At 41.8% G+C, this 23,263-nt stretch overlaps 1 protein-coding gene across 1 annotated transcript in view; it reads left to right on the top strand.

Moving 5' to 3' along the window:
* The window catches only part of pdgfd (platelet derived growth factor d), an 89,479-nt gene that overhangs the window by 45,143 nt on the left and 21,073 nt on the right, over positions 1-23,263 (top strand). Inside the window, exons 4-5 of the mRNA XM_015951700.3 lie at positions 14,022-14,084; positions 17,928-18,135. Coding sequence (XP_015807186.1) covers positions 14,022-14,084; positions 17,928-18,135 — 271 coding nt within the window. The remainder of the gene's footprint in view (positions 1-14,021; positions 14,085-17,927; positions 18,136-23,263) is intronic.

Raw genomic sequence — 23,263 nt, 5'->3', positions numbered from 1 at the left:
TGGACAAAAAGCACAAGTACCACATGATCTGCAGTTTCAGTTGGTTTCAAGAGCCACAGTTCAGACAGCGCACTAACACGAAGACCCAATCATCTGATCACGAGAAGGCAGTTCTTCACACTATGGCAATGGAACAACAGATGGCGCTAGACCTCCTCTTTGTTTCAGAAGGAGGCCTTTTACACCTGTAGGAGGAAATGGCGGACATAAAGAAGATTCAAGTGCAAATTGGACGGAAATTCACAAGTGTCCAACTCCTTTCCTTAATCTTTTCATCATCTTGTGTGTTTTTTTCTTGCATTAGGATATCATGAATAACACTTTGATCCAACAGAGAGTTCTTAATAAATCAAGGCTACACCTATCTTAAATTACTCACAAGGTAACATCTAAGTGTTGTTGTCTGGATTATTTGGCTAAGCTAAAATTATTAGGTTGTTTGGACATTCTAAATCTTACACGAGTAAGGTATGTCATAATTCCTAATTACTTAGGTTTTATGGTTGATCTTTGGGTTGTTAAAATCTTACTCAGGTCTTTTGGTATGAAAATGTATTTTTCTATTTTTCTTTTTACTTATTTTATTCTATTTTTACTTATTACTTTCTATTTTTTACATTTATCTTTACTAGGGTTCTATTTAACACCCTTATAAGCTACGTAAAAGTTCACATTTCTACTATGACTCTGACTTCTATCATTCAAGAGGTGAAAAAGTTCTCAAGTTTGATTTGGTTTATCTTTTATTACTTAAATGAGTCACGTTTCAGGAGGGGGTTGTCAGGTATTTTGATGTATTACTGTCGTAAATGCTTCTCTTTAAGTAATCATATGTTAATAAGAAAGCCACTGAGTTCTTTCTCCTTTCCTCATAGCTGTGGAATGCGGCCTGATAAGCATGGGGGTTGGGAAGGGTCTGAATGTCAACAGGGAAGCTTGCAGCCACCCTGTAACTTGAGACTTCCTTTTTAGAAGGTCCCGCCTTAGAAACACTGTAATTGGTTAACTGTAAGCGGTGATGAATGGTTCTTTGTCCTTTCCCTGTGTTTCAATAAAACTGCTGTGTTCAGGGGAGACACCCCAGAGTTGATCGGACGGGGGCCTTAGACAGGCTTCCGGCCTATCTCTCTCCGCTGTCTCCTCACAGCGTAAAACCTACTGACTTCCTCTCCTGTGTGTGGTTCATTTCAGGGTTAAGTTTCAGGATTTAAAAATACCCAACACAGAGTTTTACCTTATTTTGTTAGTTTGGTTAGTTAGCTAACGTCTGGTGCTCTGACAAAGGCGACTCTGCTGCAGAATTGGTTTTCAATTCAATTTAATTCAAAAATACTTTATTAATCCCAGAGGGACATTGATTGCTGTAGTAGCTCAGAATAATAATAATAATCAAGTCATCAAAGAGTTATTGTATATTACAATGGCTGTTGGCAGGATGGATCTCCAGTAGCGGTCAGTGTTGCAGCGAAACTGAAGAAGGCTCTGACTGAAGACACTCTTCGGTTGTCAGACAGTCTTGTGAAGAGAATGCTCAGGGTTGTCCATAATTTTCTTGATTCTCTGGAGAATCCTTCTTTGCAGATCTGCAGCATCTTGCTACAGACATTGAAGGACCTAAGCGTCCTCAAGAAGTGCAGTCTGCTGTGTCCCTTCTTGTAAAATGGCTTCGCTGTTGTTTCTCCAGTTCAGTCTGTTGTCCAGGTGAACTCCAAGGTATTTGTATTCCTCAACCACCTCCACTTCTTCTCCCATGATGGAAACAGTGTTTGACTCCACCCTGTTTCTTCTGAAGTCTAAAATTATCTCCTTTGTTTTGTTCACATTCAAGGTCAGATGATTGTTTCCACAGCATGCCACAAAGTGCTCCACCAGCTCTCTGTACTCAGCTTCCTGTCCATCTCTGATACACCCGACAACTGCAGAGTCATCTGAGTATTTCTGTAGATGACAGGTCTATGATTTGTACTGGAAGTCTACGGTGTACAGGGTGAAAAGGAATGGTGAGAGTACAGTCCCCTGTGGTGCTCCAATGTTACTGATCACCTGGTTTGATGTGCAGTTCTTCAGCCTCACAAACTGTGGTCTGTTTGTCAGGTAGTCTTTAATCCAGGCGATAGTTGAGGCCCCCACCTGTGTCTTTTGGAGTTTCTGGCAAAGTACATCAGGCTGGATTGTTTTAAATGCACTGGAGAAATCAAAGAACATGACCCTCACTGTGCTGCCTGCTTTGTCCAGATGACAGTGGATTGGTTGAAGCAGCTGGATGATGGCATCTTCAACTCCAACTCCATGGCGATAAGCAAACTGCAGCGGGTCCTGATATGTTCTAGTTTGCTTATTCAGGTGGACCAACAGGAGTCTCTCCAGGACCTTCATGATGTGAGATGTCAGGGCAACCAGTCTGTAGTTGTCATTGACTGATGTGCGAGTTTTCTTTGGAACTGGAACACAGGCAGGATGTCTTCCACAGGACTGGAACCTTCTCCTGGACTAGGCTGAGGTTGAAGAGGTGCTGTAGAATCCCACAGAGCTGCTGCACAGCCCTTCAGTACCCTGGGGCTGACACCATCTGGGCCTGCAGCCTTGTTCCTGTTCAGTCTCTCCAGCTGCCTCTTCACCTGACTTCTAGAGACAGATAGGTGGGAGGGGGAGGTAAATGGGGCAGCAGCATCTCCTGACTTGGTTGAAGACAGATTTATAGAACCAGAAGAGTCCATGACTGCGTTAGAGGACAAAAGAGTTGGCTTGTGACAGGAAAATGTTGGATCGGAGGAAGATGGGATGTCTGATTGGCTGGGGACAGGCAAGGATGATGCTGGGTTTGTTCCTGAACTGAACCTATTGAAGAACTTGTTCAGTTTATTGGCTGTGTCCAGGCTGCCATCTGTGCAATCCTTCCTCTGCTTGAAGCCTGTGATCTTCTTCATCCCTGACCAGACATCTCTGATATTGTTCCTCTGTAGTTTGTTCTCCAGCTTCTTCCTGAATGCCTCCTTGCTGTCTCTGATCTTGATCTTCAGTTGCTTCTGTATACTCCTCAATAATCCCCTGTCTCCCTCCTTGAAGTCTTTTTTTTCTCATTTAGCAGATTCTTCAGTTCACTAGTGATCCAGGGTTTGTTATTAGTGAAGCATCTCACTGTTTTGGTGGGTATGATGTTGTCCACAGAGAAGTTTATATAGTCAGTGACACATCCAGTCATGGCATTGATGTCCTCTTCATATCCTTGGCAGAGAGTCATCCAATCTGTGGTCTCAAAACAACTCTGCAGGGCTTCTTCAGCGTCCTGTGACCATTTTCTCACAGTTCTTCTTGTCACAGGTTGCCTCTGAACAAGTGGTTTGTATTCTGAGCAGAGAAAATTGAAGAAAATTGTGTTTTGGACATGTATGCATTCTTTACATTTGCTTAACACAAATCCAATGTCTTGTTTTCTCTGGTGGAGCAGCTGACAAACTGTTCAATCAATCAATCAGTCAGCCAATCAAAGCTTTATTTATAAAACACCTTCTGCAACCCTATCGGGAAGCCCAAGGCGCTGAACATGGTACACGAGAAAGTTAAATATGGTGAATAAATAAAAAATAAAAGCAATTCAACAAATTACAAAAAAGGTAAACCATTAAAGTAGAAGACAAATGGGTAAAACAAGGGGTGAGTGAATCAATGAAAACAGGGAAATAAAATCAACATACAAGAGGGCCAAATTCAAACACATTCAGGAAACGCCAAGCGGAGGAGGTGGGTTTTTAGGCGACTCTTAAAGACTGGCAGAGATGGGGACAGCCTAACTGAGCGTGACAACTGGTTCCAGAGTGACGGTGCTAGGACTGAGAAAGCACGGTCCCCGCGAGTACGACACCTAGAACGAGGGACAGCGAGCAAGCCTTGGTCGGAGGAGCGCAGAGCGCGTGATGGGGAATGTCTGTTCAGGAGTGTGGCTAGATAGGGGGGGACCACCACCCTGGATGAAATTATAAACAAAGATGAGGAGTTTGAAGTGTGAACGATAACAGACCAGAAGCCAGTGCAGGGAGATCAGAACCGGACTGATGTGGTCCCGTTTCCTGGTCCCAGTCAGGAAACTGGCTGCGCTGTTCTGCACAACCTGTAGGTGACGCAGTGATGACTGACACAACCCTGCATAGAGAGAGTTGCAGTAATCAAGCCTAGAAATTACAAATGCATGCAGTACCCATTCCAGGTGGGCTCTTGATAGCATAGGCTTGATTTTTGCAAGGCATCTCAGGTGAAAGAAACTGGACCGGATCACAGAGTTGATGTGAGCATCAAATTTAAGTCCAGCATCAATTTTCACCCCCAAACTGGTGACAACTGGTTTTGAGTAGGGAGAAAGAGGGCCAAGATCAACATAACGACCCACAGCCCTGCTGTTTGGGTGAAAAACAATGAGCTCTGTCTTTCCCTCATTCAGATGCAGAACGTTGGCCATTAGCCAAGACTTCACCTCGTTAAGACAGGACACAAAGGACTGGATAGAGTGACCTTTCTCCTGACACAATGGAGAGTAAATTTGGCATTCGTCAGCATAGAGATGGAATGATAGGCCATGTTTACGAAAGATTGACCGAATTATTACGATTACGAAAGATTGTTGAAATGTGTGAAGTGTAGCAGAGAGCGAGGCATGATTAAAATCACCAAATATAGCCACAAATGCATTGGGGTGCTGGGTTTGTAGCTCAGCGACAACAGAACTGATGGCATCACATGCATTTTCAGCAATGGCTGAAGGTGGAATATAAACGGTTGTCAAGACAACACTGGTGAACTCTCTTGGCAAATAATATGGGCGACAACTTACTGCCAAGAGTTCAACATATGGGCTGCAGAGACAACATTTCACTGAAACATGACATGGATGGCACCATCTGTTGTTGACAAGCACTGCCACTCCACCTCCTTTTCTTTTCCCGCTCCTCTTCAGATCTCTGTCTGCTCGTACAGTCAGGAATCCTGGCAGAGAGATGCTGGAATCGGGGATATGGTCCTGCAGCCACGTCTCAGTGAAACACATAACACTACACTGCCGACACTCTGGCTGAGTCCTTGAAAGGGCTTGGAGTTCATCCATCTTGTTGGCCAGTGATCTCACATTGCCCATTATGATTGATGGAAGAGATGGTTTGAATTTCCTCTTTCTCTCCATTTTGCTCCCGCTCTGCACCCTCGCTTCTTGCGTTTTAGCTCTTTTGGGATTTGTGGCTTCAGTTGAGGCATTATTTCAGCCTTCCCAATGTTAATCAGCTGCTCCCGATTGTAAACCAGCTTGTTGCCATGGTTACGCATCATAACAAATGCTCAAAAAGTGAAAAAAGTGGGGAAAAAATAGAAGTAAAAATCCTCCAAGCTTCACAACACCAGAAACAGAAAGGTAAAATGTCCAAAAAAATACAGTTTTTCTTGAGAAACTAGAAGAAAAAATGTCCAAGAAAAGGCAAAACTTACATATAGTCAACAGAGCTACTCCAACATGCAGCCACCCAGAGCAGCGCAGTTCCGGAACGTGAGTGTGAGTGAGTGTGTTTCTTTGCACACACTCACTTATGTCTCACCCCGGTTTCACACTAAAAAATCATACTCTTCATAGTTATTTACATTTTAGTTTGCTGTTTTCTGGAATACCGTGGAAATATATACATGGACTTTTCTGTTTACAACACAAACACTGAGTGACACTACTAACTCAGTATTGTGATTCTTAAGTGACTCGGATATGCCACAGCTGCTACCAGCTAATCAGGATAGCTATATGGATATCTGGGATTAAATCTAGTGTGTGCATGTGCACGTGTAGCAAAAATCATGTATAGCATAACCATTAATGATTTTTAGCTTTGTAATTTTCTGCATTCAAGCAAATTACCCACAGTTCTCAAAAATAAAAATCTTACCTCAGTGCACCTATGTCAGTTCTGTCCCAGGTGAGGTGCTGTGAACGGTGGACTGCATGATGAGTGCTAGCTGGTGCCAAGTCACTGAGACAAAAATACACTCAACCCAGCCTATGCACACATTTGTTGTTACCAATTCACCTCACCATGCATGACTCAGCTGTGGGAGGAAGCACCTGGAGATAATGAAGGTATAATAGGAAGATGCTAATTTAAAATAAACTCCAGCCAATCAGCTGAGTCAGTCCCACAACCATTTAGTGGGAGAGTGGTCCCTTAATCTACAATAACAGAAAAACAGTGTCTCCGACCTGAATCTACCTACGAACTTTTCACTACTTTAAACCACAAACAACTTTCTTATCTCTCTCTCTCAGACTTGTGCTATTTTTCCTTCTTCAGCCCTTGTAATTTCTCCTCTGGTCAAATAATCGGAAGTATTTACATTCAGAAGTGAATCTAACTCTTAAGGCACTTCTCATTAGAACAGTTTTACATTTTTCAAAGTGGTCTTCTGTTTGAAAGCCTGTGTTGTATCTTTTCATCTTCCACAGACACATTCAGCCTCCCTCCAGCTACACTGGAGCTCTGCGTGTGGCTTAATTTAGCAGGTCTAATTTGTTCTCTGCAGACCTGTCGAACAGATAAGAGGAAGAGAGGAGGTAGGGATTGGGAAAAGGAGGAAAAGAAGAGATGGTGGGAGTGAGGAGAAGGTGAGAACAGGTGTCTGAGATGGTATCAGGATGTCAGGTATTGGCCAAAAACAACCCAGACTCAGGGAAACAAAAACACAGAAGGAGGTACAAACACAGCTTTGTGGTCTGGAGTGACGTTAGGTGGACTATTTTGGCTTTGACTCTGTTTTAATTAGTATTGTCTGAGAGGATGCAAGAGTAGAAGCCAGGAGGAGACCTAAGGAGAACCCAGGACACACTGGAATGACTATGTCTCTCATCCTACCTGGGAATGCATTGGGATTCACCCAGAAGAGATGGCCTAAAGCCGGGCCTACACTGTGCGACTTTTTCACTTTTTTGAGCCGATTTTCCACTCGTGCAAGAATCCACAAGATCAGGGCGAGTTTTGCGCCGAGCGTCGTGTAGTGTACAGGGGGTTACGAGAGGCAATTAACACCATGTGACCAGCTACCGATCAACAATCGTGAGCTCGCACAGACTTCTGGCGTGTTTGATATTTTGCTCGTCCCTCGTGAGGGTATTGCACTGTTGAAGCGGCACTGCGAGCAGCTGCGACCCAAAAAGTATCAGAACCGCTCACTGCGCATGCGCAATCATGCATCAACACCGCTCACCCGATATTTCCCTAATAACACACGTTGTTTGTTTTTGTTTCTACACGTTTTTTTACTCACATAGATTGTCAAGAAAGTGTGTTTGTCATGTTCATGTCAAATTAAACTGATCACAAAACACAGATTTACTTTCTTTATTTCGTTTTCCTCATCCAACCCCTATAAATCCCTGTGTGTCCTCCTGCAGCTCTCCCGAAGGACAACAGGCAAAACAAGACAAAAAAGTCTGACGTGTTGTGTAAAAACTGCTATTTTTAGCATATTTTTAGGTCCGACATGTTGCTACCAGACGTACAGTGTGAGCAGTCAGATCGCATCAGAGAACTGGGTCGTACAGTGTGAGCACATGACTCGTGAGATCTGCCCTGCGAGGAAGTCGTACAGTTTGAGCTGAAGCTGAGTGCTACGAGTGAAAAAGTCGCACAGTGTCCGCCCAGCTTAAGTGGCTGGGGAGAGGGAAGCCTCTCGGCTTAGGCTGCTGACCCCAAAACCCCACCCCTCATAAGCAGACAACAATGGATGGATGGATGGCTGAAGTACAAATAAAACAAATGTGTGTATATATATATATATATATATATATATATATATATATATATATATATATATATATATATATACATACATACTGTTGGTTTCCTCAGAACGTGATCTTGTCAGGATGCGTTGGTGAGTGGAGTTGAGGTGAGAATCTAAATGCTGGGAAGGAAGCAGGCAGGCAGACAAACTGGACAACTTACAGGGTTTTAATGATTCACGCACGCAGGGCATGAAAACAATGAGGCAACAAGAGACACAGAACTGGAGGGGTTTAAATACAGGAGGGCTGGGAGCTTGGGTGATTGGGAAACGAGAGGCAGGTGGGAGCAATCAACAGAGACACAGGCTGAACCAAATGTGGAGACAGGGCAGGGTGTGACAGATCTCCAGCTTTCGCCGGAGCGGTTCACAGCCGAGTGTGAAGCAGCTGGGATGAGAATGATCTCCTCTAAATCTGAGACCATGGTCTTGAATCAGAAAAGGGTAGAATGCCTTCTCCAGGTCAGGGAAGAGGTCCTGCCCCAAGTGGAGGAAATTAAGGATCTCTGGGTCTTGTTCATGAGGGAAAGCTGGAGCTTGAGATTGAAGGGCAAATTGGTGCTGTGTCTGCAGTGATGCGGGCATTGTACTGATCTGTCTTGGTGAAGAGAGAGAAGGAAAAGCTTTCGATTTAGCGGTCGATCTACGTTCCTACCCTCACCTATGGTCAGGAGCTTTCTGTAGTGACCGAAAGAATGAGATCGCGGATACAAGCGGCTGAAATGAGTTTTCTCTGCAGGGTGGCTGGGCTCTCCCATAGAGATAAGGTAAGAACCTCAGTCATCCAGAAGGGGCTCAAAGTAGACCTGCAGCTCCTCCCCTTCGAAAGGAGCCAGTTGAGGTGGCTCGGGCATCTGGTCACCTCCCTGGTGAGGTTTTCCGGGCACGTCCAACTGGGAGGAGACCCAAGGAAGACAGAACCCGCTAGAGGGTCTATGTCTCTCGGCTGGCCAGGGAACGCATTGGGATTCCCCCGGAAGAGCTGGCCCAAGTAGCTGGGGAGAGGGAAGTCTGGACCTCTCGGCTTAGGCTGCTTTCCCTGCGACCCGACTCTAGATAAGCGGTTGACAATGGATGGATGGATGGTTGTGTGACAGTGTGTGTCCTGTCACAATGTCCCGATTGATCATGCGCCCTGGCTACTTGGGCAAGGGGATGTCCCTTTGGCTGACTGGTTAGAGCGTATGACTCTCACTCGGGAGTCTGGGGATCGAATCCCGCCCGGGCCCTCGTTTATCCACCTTGCCACATTTGGCGTTGTTGGCAGGATCCATGTAGTACTGTCAAGTAGGTCCATGGATGTAAAGTTTGTGGCACCCTGCGCGGGAGCACGAGGACGTGCTTGTGGAAAGAGGGGGGAAGATGTGACAGTGTGTGTCCTGTCACAATGTCCCGATTGATCATGTCCCCTGGCTACTTGGCCAAGGGGATGTCCCTTTGGCTGACTGGTTAGAGCGTATGACTCTCACCCGGGAGTCTGGGGATCGAATCCCGCCTGGGCCCTCGTTTATCCACCTTGCCACAGTTGGATACATATTTTAAAATAATGAACATTTTATGGGCAGAGGCACATTTCCTTTGAACCACAGGTTTAAAAAGTATTAAAACCTTAACTGAAGTTTTTTGGGGGATTTCCACAACTGTATATTTAGAAAACCCAGTGTTTTTCAGTAGTGCAGCAAATAGGAAGTAAGTTTCCAGTCTGGTAAAAGTCTATTGCAGCAATGCAATTTCATATCTGTTGATTACGTCAATACATGTGACCTAACAGCTTATTTACTCGCTGCATCATTCCAGAAGTGCAGCAGTGTGTTTTTAATGCATGTAATTCTGGCAGTGGAGAGGAACAACATCATATATGACCTCAGAGATGTCAACTGTGATTTCTTAAGTTTTGGTCTAATGGCAGATGGCATTAACTCAAAGGATTTTATGATCTCGTGGGTAAGCGAGGAGGATAGCGGAAGTCTCGAGGGATTTTGTGATCTCAAGTCCAACAAGGAGCACAACGAAGATTCTCCCGGTGGGTACTGGACTGCAGCAAAAGTCGCGAGTAAACCATTTAGCTGCCGTTCCTCTCCGCTGATGCTTCCAGTGTGAAGGAGGGGTAAGACATCTTTGAGTGACATATGCTTAACATAGTTCACTGTTTAGAGGAGAAATTTTTCATTTATTATAATGATTTATGAGAAACTTCTTTAACAAAATGAAAAACTGAACCCAATTTATCTTTATATAGATGGTAAAATTCTACAATTTTCATGCAGAGTCTGGTCATTATCTCTAGAACTAGAGATTATTTTCAGCATGAGATCAAAAATGAAATGAACTAAACTTAAAATAAAACAAAACAGAATAAGTTTGTGGTTTTCCTCCTAATTTAGTGTCTGCTGGTTGTGGCACATTAATTCTGAAAGTCAATATATAAACTCTCACACCCTCATTTTTAACACTCTGCTCTAAAATTCAAGCATACAAAAAGGTCAACTCCCTGATGCCCCTTCCTTTTGGCTGCTACTGTAAATACGAATGTATCCCCTTAAATGGACTTTATGGAGTTTTGAATTTTTATGCTCGCGATTGCCCCCTCAGGCCAAAAGCATAACGGCAGCTTTAATAGTAGGCTCGTGCACGAGGCGCGCATGCTGTACGTGCACACTCCTTAACGAAAATAACAGCTGAGACAGTCCCTTGTGTGTGTGTGTGTGTGTGTGTGTGTGTGTGTGTGTGTGTGTGTGTGTGTGTGTGTGTGTGTGTGTGTGTGTGTGTGTGTGTGTGTGTGTGTGTGTGTGTGTGTGTGTGTGTCCCGGAGAACAGGAGAACGTGCAGCTAATTAATTAAATAATTTGGTTCTGTACCTTTCTCTTCAGCACAGCTGACAAAGGTTTAAGATGGGTCAGTCCTCCTGCATGCTCAGATCATTCATTTCCCTTGCTTGAAAAATTGTTCCAAAATGAAAGTTGAACCCACATCTTTTTTATCTGTGAATTCAATGCCGTTCGGCGAGTCTCAAATACAAATTTGGGTGTCTTACTGTAAAAAAATATACCATTAATATAAAAAAGAAACTCTAGATAAACTATGTTGGCAATCATGTTGGCAATCAGAATCAAACCCGGATCCTCTGCACGTAAGTCCGACGTCTTACTAGGCGAGCTATAGCGGCAATGACATCCTTTTTTTCTGTAACATTTATATCGTTGATGACAGCTGAAACAACGTTCAAAGAACAGTTCGGAGAGCTATGCCTGAGCGTGAATGCGCATGAAGCAGCCTGCTCAACCCGACCAGCTCTCTTTTTCTGTGATTTTACAGAAAAATAGGCAATCACAGTAAAAATGCCAGGGCTCATTCTACAAGACCAGGGCTGCAGGAGAATTTATTAATAAGATATTTATTATTTCTACACATGTTTTGGCTGACAAACTTCCATAATGCCCCTTTAATGCTTGTGAAAAGGCCAAGGTGACTTGAAGCAGAGAGCTTAGCTTCAAATGAAATATAGCATTAGAAATCATGCAATTAAAAATGTTTTTTCAACACAAAGAAAGTTAGCTACATTATGTTTTTAGGAAAAGATTTTATTTTCATATGTATTTAATATAAGTGGGGATATTTGAGCATCGCTGGACGATGCAGCGACTGCATGTGGCACTGAGACTGCTGGTCCTCATCCCTCGAGTACAGTCTGCAGTGGAGAGATAAGCCTCCTGCACCCAGAATAGAAAAAAAAATTCACCATAGGCTGTTTTTTATTTTTAATTGTCATGTCTATTTTTCAGCAAAAAAAAAAAAAAAATTCTAAATTTTCTTTTTTTCTCCAGCAGTGAAAGCAAAAAACAACACAATGTTTTAGCTCCATGTATGTCTAGGCCAGGGCTATTCAATTCCGGGCCTCGAGGGCTGGTATCCAGCACGTTTTAGTGGTTTCTCTGGTCCAACACACTAGATTCAATAGATGAGTCACCTGTGCAGCAGCTCATCAGGCTCTGCAGAAGCCTGTTAATCACCAGGTGTCTTATTTATAAAACATTGCATAGAATCCTTACTAAAACCACTCAGCAAAAAAAATGTACTTACGGCATGTACTTTACTTGTTCTGTGTGCGCACGAAGCGGTACAAGTGATAATGCTGCTGGAATTCATATTTGTATCCTCAGCAGCAGCACTGCTGGTGCTCTCCATGTCCAAAATGTGTGTAAGCCAGGTTCATAGTCAACTCAAAGTTGCTCACAGTTTTCCACTACGTTTTCTTTCATAAATCCCAAAGTTTGCATAGAAAGTTGCTCATGCAGTTTCCCAACCCTGTTTTGTGCGTAAGCAAGCTCTATTAATGAGGCCCCAGCTGACTGAAATCGGGTGTGTTAATGCAGGGTTAAAACTAAAACATGCTGGATACCGGCCCTCGAGGCCCGGAGTTGAATATCCCAGGTTTAGGCTATGAAATAAAAGATTTTTAGATGCTCATTACAGAAAGAAAGAAAACTGTCTTTTATATAGCGCCTCTCAAGAAAAAAATCACAAGGCGTTTCATAACAAATAAAAATAAATAACAATTAAAGTATAAAAAAGATTTCAAAAACGATTACAAATATGTTTACAATTAAATAAATAAATGAAATAACATTTGTGATTAAAAAAATTATAATGAAAGGAAGGGAAATCAGTGGATGCCTACATCTGTCAGAAAGTCACCTAATGAAGCCTTCTTTTGTTATTACTAACACATAATAGACTGCTGAAATACACTTGAGAAAAAAACCTTTTGTCTATTTTTAGCATAAAATTTGTTTAAATTCTTAAATGCACAAACAGAGCCACTTGAATACACACACACACACACACACACACACATATATATATATATATATATATATATATATATATATATATATACACACACACACAGAGAGAGAGAGAGAGAGAGAGAGAGAGAGAGAGAGAGAGAGAGAGAGAGAGAGAGAGAGAGAGAGAGAGAGAGAGAGAGAGAGAGACTCATGATGCAACATTAGGAAAAATGAACACAAGAAACTACAGAAGTACCAGGGCCTCAAAGAAGAACTTCAGAAAGCCTGGAGAGTGCAGATATCAGTGGTACCCATGGTCATCGGAGCACTCGGGGCAGTAACCCCCAGACTGTAGGAGAGGCTAAAGCAGATCCCGGGAAAAACATTAGACATCTCAGTCCAGAAAAGAGCAGTTCTAAGAACAGCTAAGATACTGCAGAATCCTCAAGCTCCCAGGCCTCTGGTAGAGGACCCAAGCTTGGCAGGATGAGACCACCCATGGAGGGTGAGATGGGACTTTTATTTATTGTTTTAATAATAATATTATTATATACAGACACATTTACACTTCTGAGATGATTTCCATAAACTTTCACATGACTAAACAATTACATATCATCACCCCCTCATCTTCTGAAACAGATACACAAACAGGATGGAAAAACTATGGCTTCTAATCATCTCCCCAGCTTTACATGTCAGACCGTTTCGATATTGATGTCAACATACTGTGCATCTCTATTTATTTTACATATAAATTTAACCAGTGTTATTTGTGTGTTGCTGATGTTTCTCCCCCGAATGTTGAACTACTCCAGGAATTAACATTATGTTGCATAATTTGTTCACACCTCAAAATGAGGGGGCACTCCATTTGCAGCTGCTTTGTGGGTATGTGTACACCACCTTTGAAGTATACTCTATCACATTACACTGACACATACACACACATAAAGTGGAGGCACTTTGTCTTTGAAGTGCAGTTAAGACAGATTTACTGCTCCATATTGACTGGTATTTAAGACTCTTCAAGGAGACGGCTCCAATAACGAGTGAGAATGTGTGTGTTTGTGTGTGTGTGTGTGTGCGTGCGTGCGTGCGTGCGTGCGTGGGTGTGTGTGTGTGTGTGCTTGTTTTATATTTTTAAGTGGACAGATGTTATCTTTTAACCTGTAGTGTGTGGACATTTCCACTTTGTGGGGAGGTTTGTCTGGTGAAGGCCTTTGCATAGTTTTGTTTAAATGGAACTATGAGAAGTTTTAATCAGTTTAACATTTGTTTCATCGTTATCAAAATGCTTTTGCCACCACAAATAATATTTAACCGATGATCTCTAATAATCAGCAACCATCTCTTTAGTTGTGCCTCATTGTTTTTTTGTCACTGTGAGAAAAACTTTGGATTTTGACAGAATTTTCTGTTTCACAGATCGCCTCTTCTCTCCCTGCTTCCAACACCAACTGGGAGGCAGTCACTGCACCCATCATGTCGGTGAGTCCACTCTCACATGGGTGCTGATTATGTTTCAAAACAGGGGAGAAATCTGGGAGTTTATTAATTTGGTCAATATTTAAGACCAGCCTCAGCCAGTTTTATTGTGTAAATGTTTAAAACTGTTGATTTTTCTTAAAGATCTTAGCTAAATCAAACTTTGATTATGATATCTGAGTTAGAAGTTGAACAACTTTTAGACATTTAAATCAGATATTTTTTAATTAATAATAAATCTCACTGGGAACTCTCCACTAATGTAAACGGACCTAAATTTGAGAGTTGTCAAGATCCTATATTATTTTTTTATGAAATTCTTTATTTGTGGTAAATATAAAAAAACATTGATAAAGTTTGTGCATTAGTCTTGATTGCTAGCAGCGATAAGCTGTTCATATATTTTCTTTTAGTCAGAAAATGAGGATGGAAAAAAATACAGATTTAGGCTAAAATGTTGGTACCCTTTGGTTAAATAAAGGGAAAAACACAATGGTCACAGAAAAAAGTTCAATCTGACAAAAGTAATAATAAATTAAAATTCTAGGAAATGTAACCAGTGAAAGTCAGACATTGCCTTTCCAATGTGCTTTAACAGAATTAATTAAAAATTAAACTCATGGAACATGCTTGGACAAGGTACCCCTAAACGGATGTTACCCCTAACTTAATATTCAGTTGCACAACCTTTTGACGCAATCACCGCAATCAAACGATTCCTGTGACTGTCAATAGCCCTTGTCAGATAGACATTCTGGAATATGTGTGGAAAATTCAATCCGGTTTTTAACCGGAACTGTGTTTTCAGACACTTTTGTACCGGAACTTGTCCTTTCGGCTGCGTTCACACAGCAGGGAAAAGTTCCAGATGTCGGGGGTGGGGGGTGGGGGGGTGGGGGTGGGGTCGGACTTATGTTAAGCATAATTCTGCGCACACGAAGACGCATAAGAGACCTGGATGATGAAGCTCAATGGTTAAAGGAACCACTGAAGCGGTGTGAAGCACGCCGTCGCGCGTCTAGTCTAGACAGTCCCGTAGGAGGCGAGCTGCCATGGTTCGCCGCATGCTACAGGAGCGAACTATCTAGGTGCGCACAGCGTCCCCCGGTCCCCTCCTCCTCCCCCTCCTCCCTGTCCGGAACTCGACCTCACCAGTCTGAAGCAGCCACCTTGTCCGTAACAAGTCCGGACCTGTTACTAGGGGCGTTGTCCGGTTAAATTACGGAAAACGTTATCCGGATGTTTGTATTCAGACACAAAGGTCTTACGGAGAGTCTGGAACATTTCCCTTTTTCTTGGCCTGTCTGAAGGGGACTAATGAGACTTCTGCACCTCTCAGCAGGTATTTTGGCCCACTCATCATGAGTTTATAAAAATCCTTTTTTTTTACATTGGTCTAAATATATATTCTAATATTTTGCGATACCGTTAGTGATGGGATTTATGTGTCTTTAAAGGGAGCCGTTCATCAGTTGGTTGCTTACCTCAAAGAGTCGTTCCAAAGACTGGCTCTTTTGAACGAAGCAAAGCAGTGAGAGCGGGGAGGGGGGTGTTTTGGGAGCACTGAGCAATGTGTTCCTCCAGTGTCCATGAGACTATGCGGAGGATGGGTAGCGTTCCACCGATGTCCGTCACAGTGGTGGGTGGGGGTTGTGGTCCGTGGTGGTGGGGTCGTTACTGGGAGACAAGATGAACGGCTCTCTACAGGGACTCGGCTCTCATCGTTCACTTTGAAAAGATTTGATTTGATCATAAACATCCCATCACTATATAAAATGTGAACCATCACGTTAAAGGAACTCTTTCCAGTTTATTTTTTTTTTATTTTTTTGCTTTTAGATTCTGTTTTAACTTACTGTCGTAAAATCGAAACCGAAACTCTCCTCCTTGCTGTGCGTTCATCTTTGTAACACCTTCATCTAACTGCTGAATTGTTTCCTCAGCCTTCCTTTGTGTCTACAGGAGTGGTTCATCACTAACTCAAACAAATCAGTTGTGTTCACGATCCAAAACATGCAAGAAACGTGTCGGAAGCAGATTGCAGCAGCAGCATGTCTTCTAGCCATTTTACCTTTGACTTGTGTTTGCTATTGACTAGTGTTCTTGGTAAATATGACACAGATCCTGAGTGGAGGAATCATCTGACCACAGGGAAAGGCTGTAGCGCAAGGCTATTCAACTCTGGGCCTCGGGGGCCGGTATCCAGCACATTTTAGTTTTAACTCTGCTTCAACACACCTGATTTCAATCAGCTGTACAGGTGATTCAACCACAGAATCAAGTTTGTTGGACCAGAGAAACCATTAAAACATTCATCAGATTGTCTTTGTTTCTCCTGAGGCTCCACCATAATAAACATGTTAGAAATGCTAACCAATCGTTACTGCTTCATGCAAGACACGTGACTTTGGGGAGCGGTCACGTTAACGTGGCCACAGGGGGTGGTGGGAAGTGAGTGAGTTTTCATTAATCCTGTAAAGGGTCATTTTAGCACTGACGGGTTCAAGAAAATCATTTAAAATATGAAAAAGTTGCTTAGTTTCCCTTTAAGACCCATGGAAACAATACAAACATGATGTGAATGCATAATGTGTCTTTTGTTTTGGGTTCATCTGAGGTGGAGTTGTCCTCATTTTTACGATTATTCCAATGTCTACAACATTCAAATCAAAAGAAAGATCAACTTCATTGTATTATATGTTAATCTAAAAGAACTTAATGTTAGTAGCTGGCTTTATTTATTAAGCAAGCATCAAATAAGATCCATTAAATCGATTTGATTGTGTCCATAAATGAAAGTGTTTTTTAAGGTGCATTTAAAACCTTTACTAAGAGATTAGGTTAAGACAATATATTTCTCATTTTTATTCAGCGATAAAGTGACATACGAGTCATCATGATTGATTTATTCCCATTAATGTAAGTAGTTAGTATAAATATTATCAAACGCAAATTCTCTGAAGCACGCCTCTGTTTCAGCGTTAGTCCTGATCAGTCTAATCCTTCCCTCTAAATCTGTTCATTACTTACGTTTGTCCTTTGAAACAGGGCCGAGTGTGGCAGCTAACGTCTGAGATATAATGACCCCACATTTTATTTGAGTTTTATTACAGTTGCCGTGGATTCAGATAAATGGCCTGCAGCAGTGACCGCCCAAAGGTCTTCAGTGAGACTGAAGGCTGCATTGTGTTCCTATATTTAGTACCAGCACTCTGATATTAAAACTAAACTATGCAGATGTATTTTTGTGTGTTACTGATTAATAAATACTGGGTAAAAAGAAAATAAAATAGCAAAAAACTTAGATTTGTAGTATTTTTAAATTGAATTTGTGTTCAATTCTTAACATTTGCTCAAATGTTACTTTTAAATTAAACTTCTATTGAACAATATTTCCATCTCAATGCAGACATCTCTCATGTTTGCATGTTGTTTGTGCAAAGATTGTTTATGCTAAAGGAGAAAATGCACAGTAAATGCACCACATTCAGTGTTTTCAGCCATAAACTGATCAAAGCAGCAATGGTGTTGTGTGATAAGTAAAACTGCGTTACAGAGACTGAGTCACAAACATTCTTACTGGATCTGTGAGATCATAGCAGATAGTAAAAGTATTTATTTAAACATTATATTTACTTGCCATTAAATATTTGGCAAAGATTTCACAAAATCCAGAGAATCACTAACCCCTTCATTTACTGCACCTTTCATAATTTAGACAAAAACATTCTAGAAAGAAAAGTATTTTAAAAGTGACAAATTGAAGAAATGTTTGGCAATAATTCTATGATGTAGGAGCAGAGTAAATCATTTCTCTTTTTATCTTTTAACCATTTTCATTTTCAGGACATGGCTGCAAAAGGCACACCAACGACAGCGGTACCTTTGTCGCTGGAGGATTTGGACAAAACCATAGCTGCCTTTGACACAGTGGAACAGCTTCTCAAATCTTTGAACCCAGAAACATGGAGACAAGACCTGGACAGCATCTACTCTCAGACATACATTTATTATAGATCCAGAGCCTACCATCTGGCCAGCAAACACAACAAAGGTAGGACACACAGGTATTTCCTTTTGTTTGGGGCGTAGTATGATATGTGTTTAATTTCAAGAATGTAAATCTAGACAGAAATTCTTTAACTTATTGCGTCAAATAAATGGAAAAGTGTCATTTGGTAGATAAGCTCGACCAGTCTCTTGATAATGATTACCGAGTCAACAAGTCCTTGTGTTAAATAATCATGGCATCAGTTTTGACCTAAATAATTGTTTCCATGAATCAACTAGGACTGTGATTTTCATCATCTGTCAGTCATGCAAGCCTCAGATTAAAACTGCTGTTTGAAAGGTGTTAAACCCAGAAGGCAAAGTGTACAAAGCAGCATAAGGTCCATAATTTCATTGCATACTAGATTTAAGTTTGTCGTTGAGGCTAGATCACTGAAGACACGTTGAGTTTGTGCAGGAAGATCAAGGTTCGCATCTTGATAATCCTCCAAAATATGTTTTGCACTGATAATATTTGTCAGTGAGAATCCATGTGCACCAAGAGTGACCCACAACACAGCAGGAGATTTATTGTGTTCTCACAGACTGGGCTATTCATAACGCTCAGTGGTGAAGCATTGCAGAGGTCAAAGACCATGACTCAGTCAATCGTGAGAAATTAGCCAGGGCTGCTTTATGATTGGGTGAATTGCAGCTACAAGGGATCAAATAGTAATAAAATAACATTTAGAAAGGTATGCAAAAAGATTAATCATACATCCTGTCATTTAGTTTTTGCAAGATTATGCAAAAAAACAGGAGTTTTTGCAGCAAATGAATTTGTTCTCACGAGAGCTATAGGCGTGAACATATATGTACGGTAGTAAGAAACAAATATAAAGGAGATTGTGTGCATGTGTGGATGTGTGCATACGTACGTACGTACGTGTGTGTGTGTGTGTGTGTGTGTGTGTGTGTGTGTGTACCTTTGCAACAGACCTCAATGCTTTTGACTACATCTCCTACTGCTGTGCTTTTGTAATTCTCTCCCCTTCTGTTTCTGGATGTGTAACTGAAGGATGCCTTGTTCTTTAGTAAACATTTGCTCTTGACAGCAAATCTATTTCTATTTAATAGTGTGTGTGTGTGTGTGTGTGTGTGTGTGTGTGTGTGTGTGTGTGTGTGTGTGTGTGTGTGTGTGTGTGTGTGTGTGTGTGTGTGTGTGTGTGCTCCACTGGGAAGATGTAGGGAATTTAGGCTATTTAAAGTGGTATAGGCACTGCAGCTCTTCAATACACCGATGTAGCGCTCTCTAATCGAAAATCCAACCTGTGTAGCGACTCAGAAATCTGCCACAGTCAGCAGCTTAGCTTTGTTGTCATTAAGACACACACAAGCTCAGACCTATCTTTGTTTTCATGAATGAAGGTTTGCCTGGTGATAATATTGAGTGGGACGTATGATGTCCAGCTTTCTACATGAATAGGTTGAGATAAATCCACAGTAAACTTGTATTTGTTACAGGCATAAATTATTGTTGCATACTCTTGCAAACACAAACACACACTCTCTCTCTTTCTCTCTCTCTGGACTTTCTTATGTTGCTGTCTTTCTGAGTGACATTCACTGTTAGAGTCTTGCTTGCTCTTGGTCTCTTTTCCTCCCACACACCTTGACAAGGTTCCACACCACTGATTTTCTGAGATTACACTATTATAAACAGTCTCTCTCTCTCCCTCTCTCTCTCTCTCTCTCTCTCTCTCTCTCTCTCTCTCTCTCTCTCTCTCTCTCACCCTCACTCGCACAGAGACAGACAGGCACACAGGCTGCACTCACAACATGCACACTCAAGTAGGATCTGTGTGTTTCCTTGTCCCTGCACACACACGTGTGTAGTGAACATGACCACTTCCAAATATAGTACATTTCAGGTTTCAAAAATCTTACTTTGGGACTTAGGGAAAGTCTAAACAGAAATTCGAAATAAATACAGTTCATAGGGACATTTGCAAATCTTGACTTCCATTCAGCACATATTCAAATATACCACTTTCTTATTAATGTTGGTAAAAGTGCCTTGGATTTTTTTTTCCCTTATAATATGTATGCTCATACAACAAGCCCATACAAATAGTTACATGTTGTTCAGAATTATTGATGTCTTCTGAGATACTAATAATCCACTTTAAAATAATTTTAAAAGGATCGGACAGAACAACAAACACAACTTTATCCATCCTGAGACAGGTTTTCTAATGGCTTAGTTCCTCTATACAGTCTTTGTTTCATGTGTGAAAACAGCACAGTAATGTTACACAATGTATGACATGCAGTGATGCAGCTGTTAGCAAGTAGGCTAATGCAGAGCTAGCATGTCTCCTCAGGAGTGCTAACATGTATTTTGGTGGTATCTTAAACTAAACAACACAGGCAGAGCGACAGCCACAGGTAATGTGTGCATACAGGGCATTCAACATGCTAGAAAAGACAGCTGCACACTGCCTCCAAAACAGACTACTTTCACATTCGGCTTTTCGCTTTGGGCTGTCTCCATTAATTCCCAGTTCACAGCAAACTCGGTCAAATACGTGGAGCCAGCCGGCAGAGAAAGGTACGCTAAGATTCAAAGCAAAATTGCCAACAAACTGCAAAGCATCAAGGTTTCTAAATCTCTTTCAGCACCAGAGCTGCCCGGTAGCTGTAGGTGATAAGCAGAGAAAAGTTGGCATGTCGGCCAAGGAACCAAGTGCTTGCCCCATCAAGGGAATATGCATCGCTCAGTAGGGAGCCTAAGTCTCCTCCCGTTCCAGTCGGCTCATGGGTTCCCGGATCAAAGAAAAAATGAATGCAAGTCAATGTGGCTAAAAGAGCTATTTTCTAATTTGCTTTGTCTTAGGCCCTGGATCGCACATATGTTGTTCTGCAATTTAAATGAAAACTAACGATGGGTGCTCCAACTACGCCAGTCACATACTTTGAGATTTATCAGTTTGCAAAAGTTCGTAATTAGCATGACTACAAGAAATCTGCACGTTGCATGAATGACGCCACAACAGAATATCTTCTCTCCGAGCGTAGCTGCTACTTATTAGATGGCCAGATTTATGGTGGTTCTTTCCTCCTGAAGGAAGGATTTGAAGTTTGCTACATTTACAGCCATCTTCCCTCAGTTTTCTCCCATGTCTGGTTTGATGATGTAACCTTCATGAAGAGCATTTGTAGTCCTGGACTTATTTTCACACAAAACCTAAAATAACGCCCACCCCTTCGAAAAGAAGTGCTTTCTTGGTATCAAAATGCGTATTAAAAATTCACAGACATTATATGTGAAACCCATGGTACATGACAAGCGGAATTACAAATGAGCGTTCTTCAGGGATACCCATGGTTCAGAAGTAGATGGGGGTGACTTAGGCTCACTATACAGCTGCATATTGAGCAAGTAAACAACTTGAAAGATGAGAAACCCCACTACCTTTAAATCTGTTCACAATGTTAACATGTTTCTTAATCAGTGTTCCTAAACAACTGAAACTCAAACCACAACTTGTATGTGTTTTCTTCTTTTCTTCTTATTTTAGTGCCTTGCTGAAAATGATCAGATCAGGACTTGGTTTTAACAAATATTCAAAATAAATTACTCAAATTCAGATCAGGACCAAAAAAATGTGATCTTAACTTCCTTACATATAATTCTCGGTCTTTGCCCTTGTAGCCCTCATACATCTTAGGTGTGTTCTTGCTGTGTCTTTGTAAATCCATGCTTTCGTTCTTTTTTAAACACAGAAACAGTTTTGTTTACCTGTTTGTAGCTACGGTTTCGCCGACAGCTGCCGGCTTCTTCAGGCTGACGCTGATGGTGGCGCGTCACTTCCTTCTCCGTTTATCTGCGGGCAGCAGAGGACGTTGTCGCCCTCTACTGCCCGCTCTCCCCTCTCCGACGATGCAGTCCCATGCGTGGTCCAGCGTGTAAACTCCGTCGTCCCTGTTCATGGTCCCACATCCACGTCTCCTTATCTCTATTGCTTCCTTGATCCATCTTTTGTATTTTTGTTGTTCAGTGGTTATGATCCGTGTGCTGTCCCAGTCCATTATATGGTTTTCTCTTAAGCAATGTTCTGTTACGGCTGACTTTTTTTATTGTACTTTCTGCTTCTTCTTTTGCTGCTCTTTTGTGTTTACGATTTGCCTCTTTCTCGCACTCCTTTCTGTGTTCTATTGTCCGTGTATTGAGTTGGCGTCCGGTTTCTCCTATGTATGTTTTATTGCATATTTTGCATGGGATTTCGTAGATGACTCCACATTTTTGTCCAGCTGATATTTTGTCTTTTGGGTGTACTAATCTGTTTCTAACTGTTGTGTATGGCTTTGTTGGTGTGTTTATGTTGTGTTTTTTCATTGTTGCTCTTATTTTTTCCGTTATGCCTCTGATGTATGGTAGGGTTATCACTGGTTTTGGTTCTTGTCTTTCTGGGTTTCTGGTTCTTTTTTTGGGTTGTTCTTTGCTTTCTGTTTTTGTTTGTTGTTTTCCTTTGTTTATTGCCCATGTCGGGTATCTGCAGGTCTTTAAAGCGTGTTGTATGTGTTTGTCCTCTTGTTTACGGTCTCTCTCTTCTGTTATTATGTTTGCTCGGTGATATAATGTTCTGATTACTGACATTTTGTGTATGGTGGGGTGTTCTGATGTCCATAATAAATAATGGTCTGTGTGTGTTGGTTTCCTGTATGTGTTTATGTTTAGGGTCCCGTCGGTCTGCCTGGTGATTTTCATGTCCATAAATGCTATGCTGCCTTCTGTTTCTAACTCATAAGTGAATTTTATGTTGCCCGTGTCGTCAATATTGTTTAAGTGTTGTGTTAGTGTTTCTGTTTGACCTTTTGGTATGATTTCCAGTATGTCGTCTACGTAGCGTTTCCATAGTTTTATTTTGCAGTTTGGGGGGCGGTGGCTATGGCTTTTTGTTCCAGGTCTTCCATGAAAAACTCGCACAGGGTGGCTGATAACGGGTTACCCATGGCGAAGCCTTCCAGTTGTTTGTATATTGTGTTGTCGTATGTGACGTAAGTGGAGTTAGCTACCAGTCCTATCAGTTGTGCTATGTCATCTGCTGTGAGGTTTGTCCTTTTATGTAAAGTTTTGTCTTGTCTGATTCTGTTAACTACTATGTCTATGGTTTTTTGGGTTGGTGTTT

The sequence above is a fragment of the Nothobranchius furzeri genome, chromosome 13 (genome assembly GCF_043380555.1).
Source record: "Nothobranchius furzeri strain GRZ-AD chromosome 13, NfurGRZ-RIMD1, whole genome shotgun sequence".
Classification (NCBI taxonomy): domain Eukaryota; kingdom Metazoa; phylum Chordata; class Actinopteri; order Cyprinodontiformes; family Nothobranchiidae; genus Nothobranchius; species Nothobranchius furzeri.
Note: the sequence above shows the minus strand (reverse complement) of the source record. Positions and strands in the feature narration are given on the sequence as shown.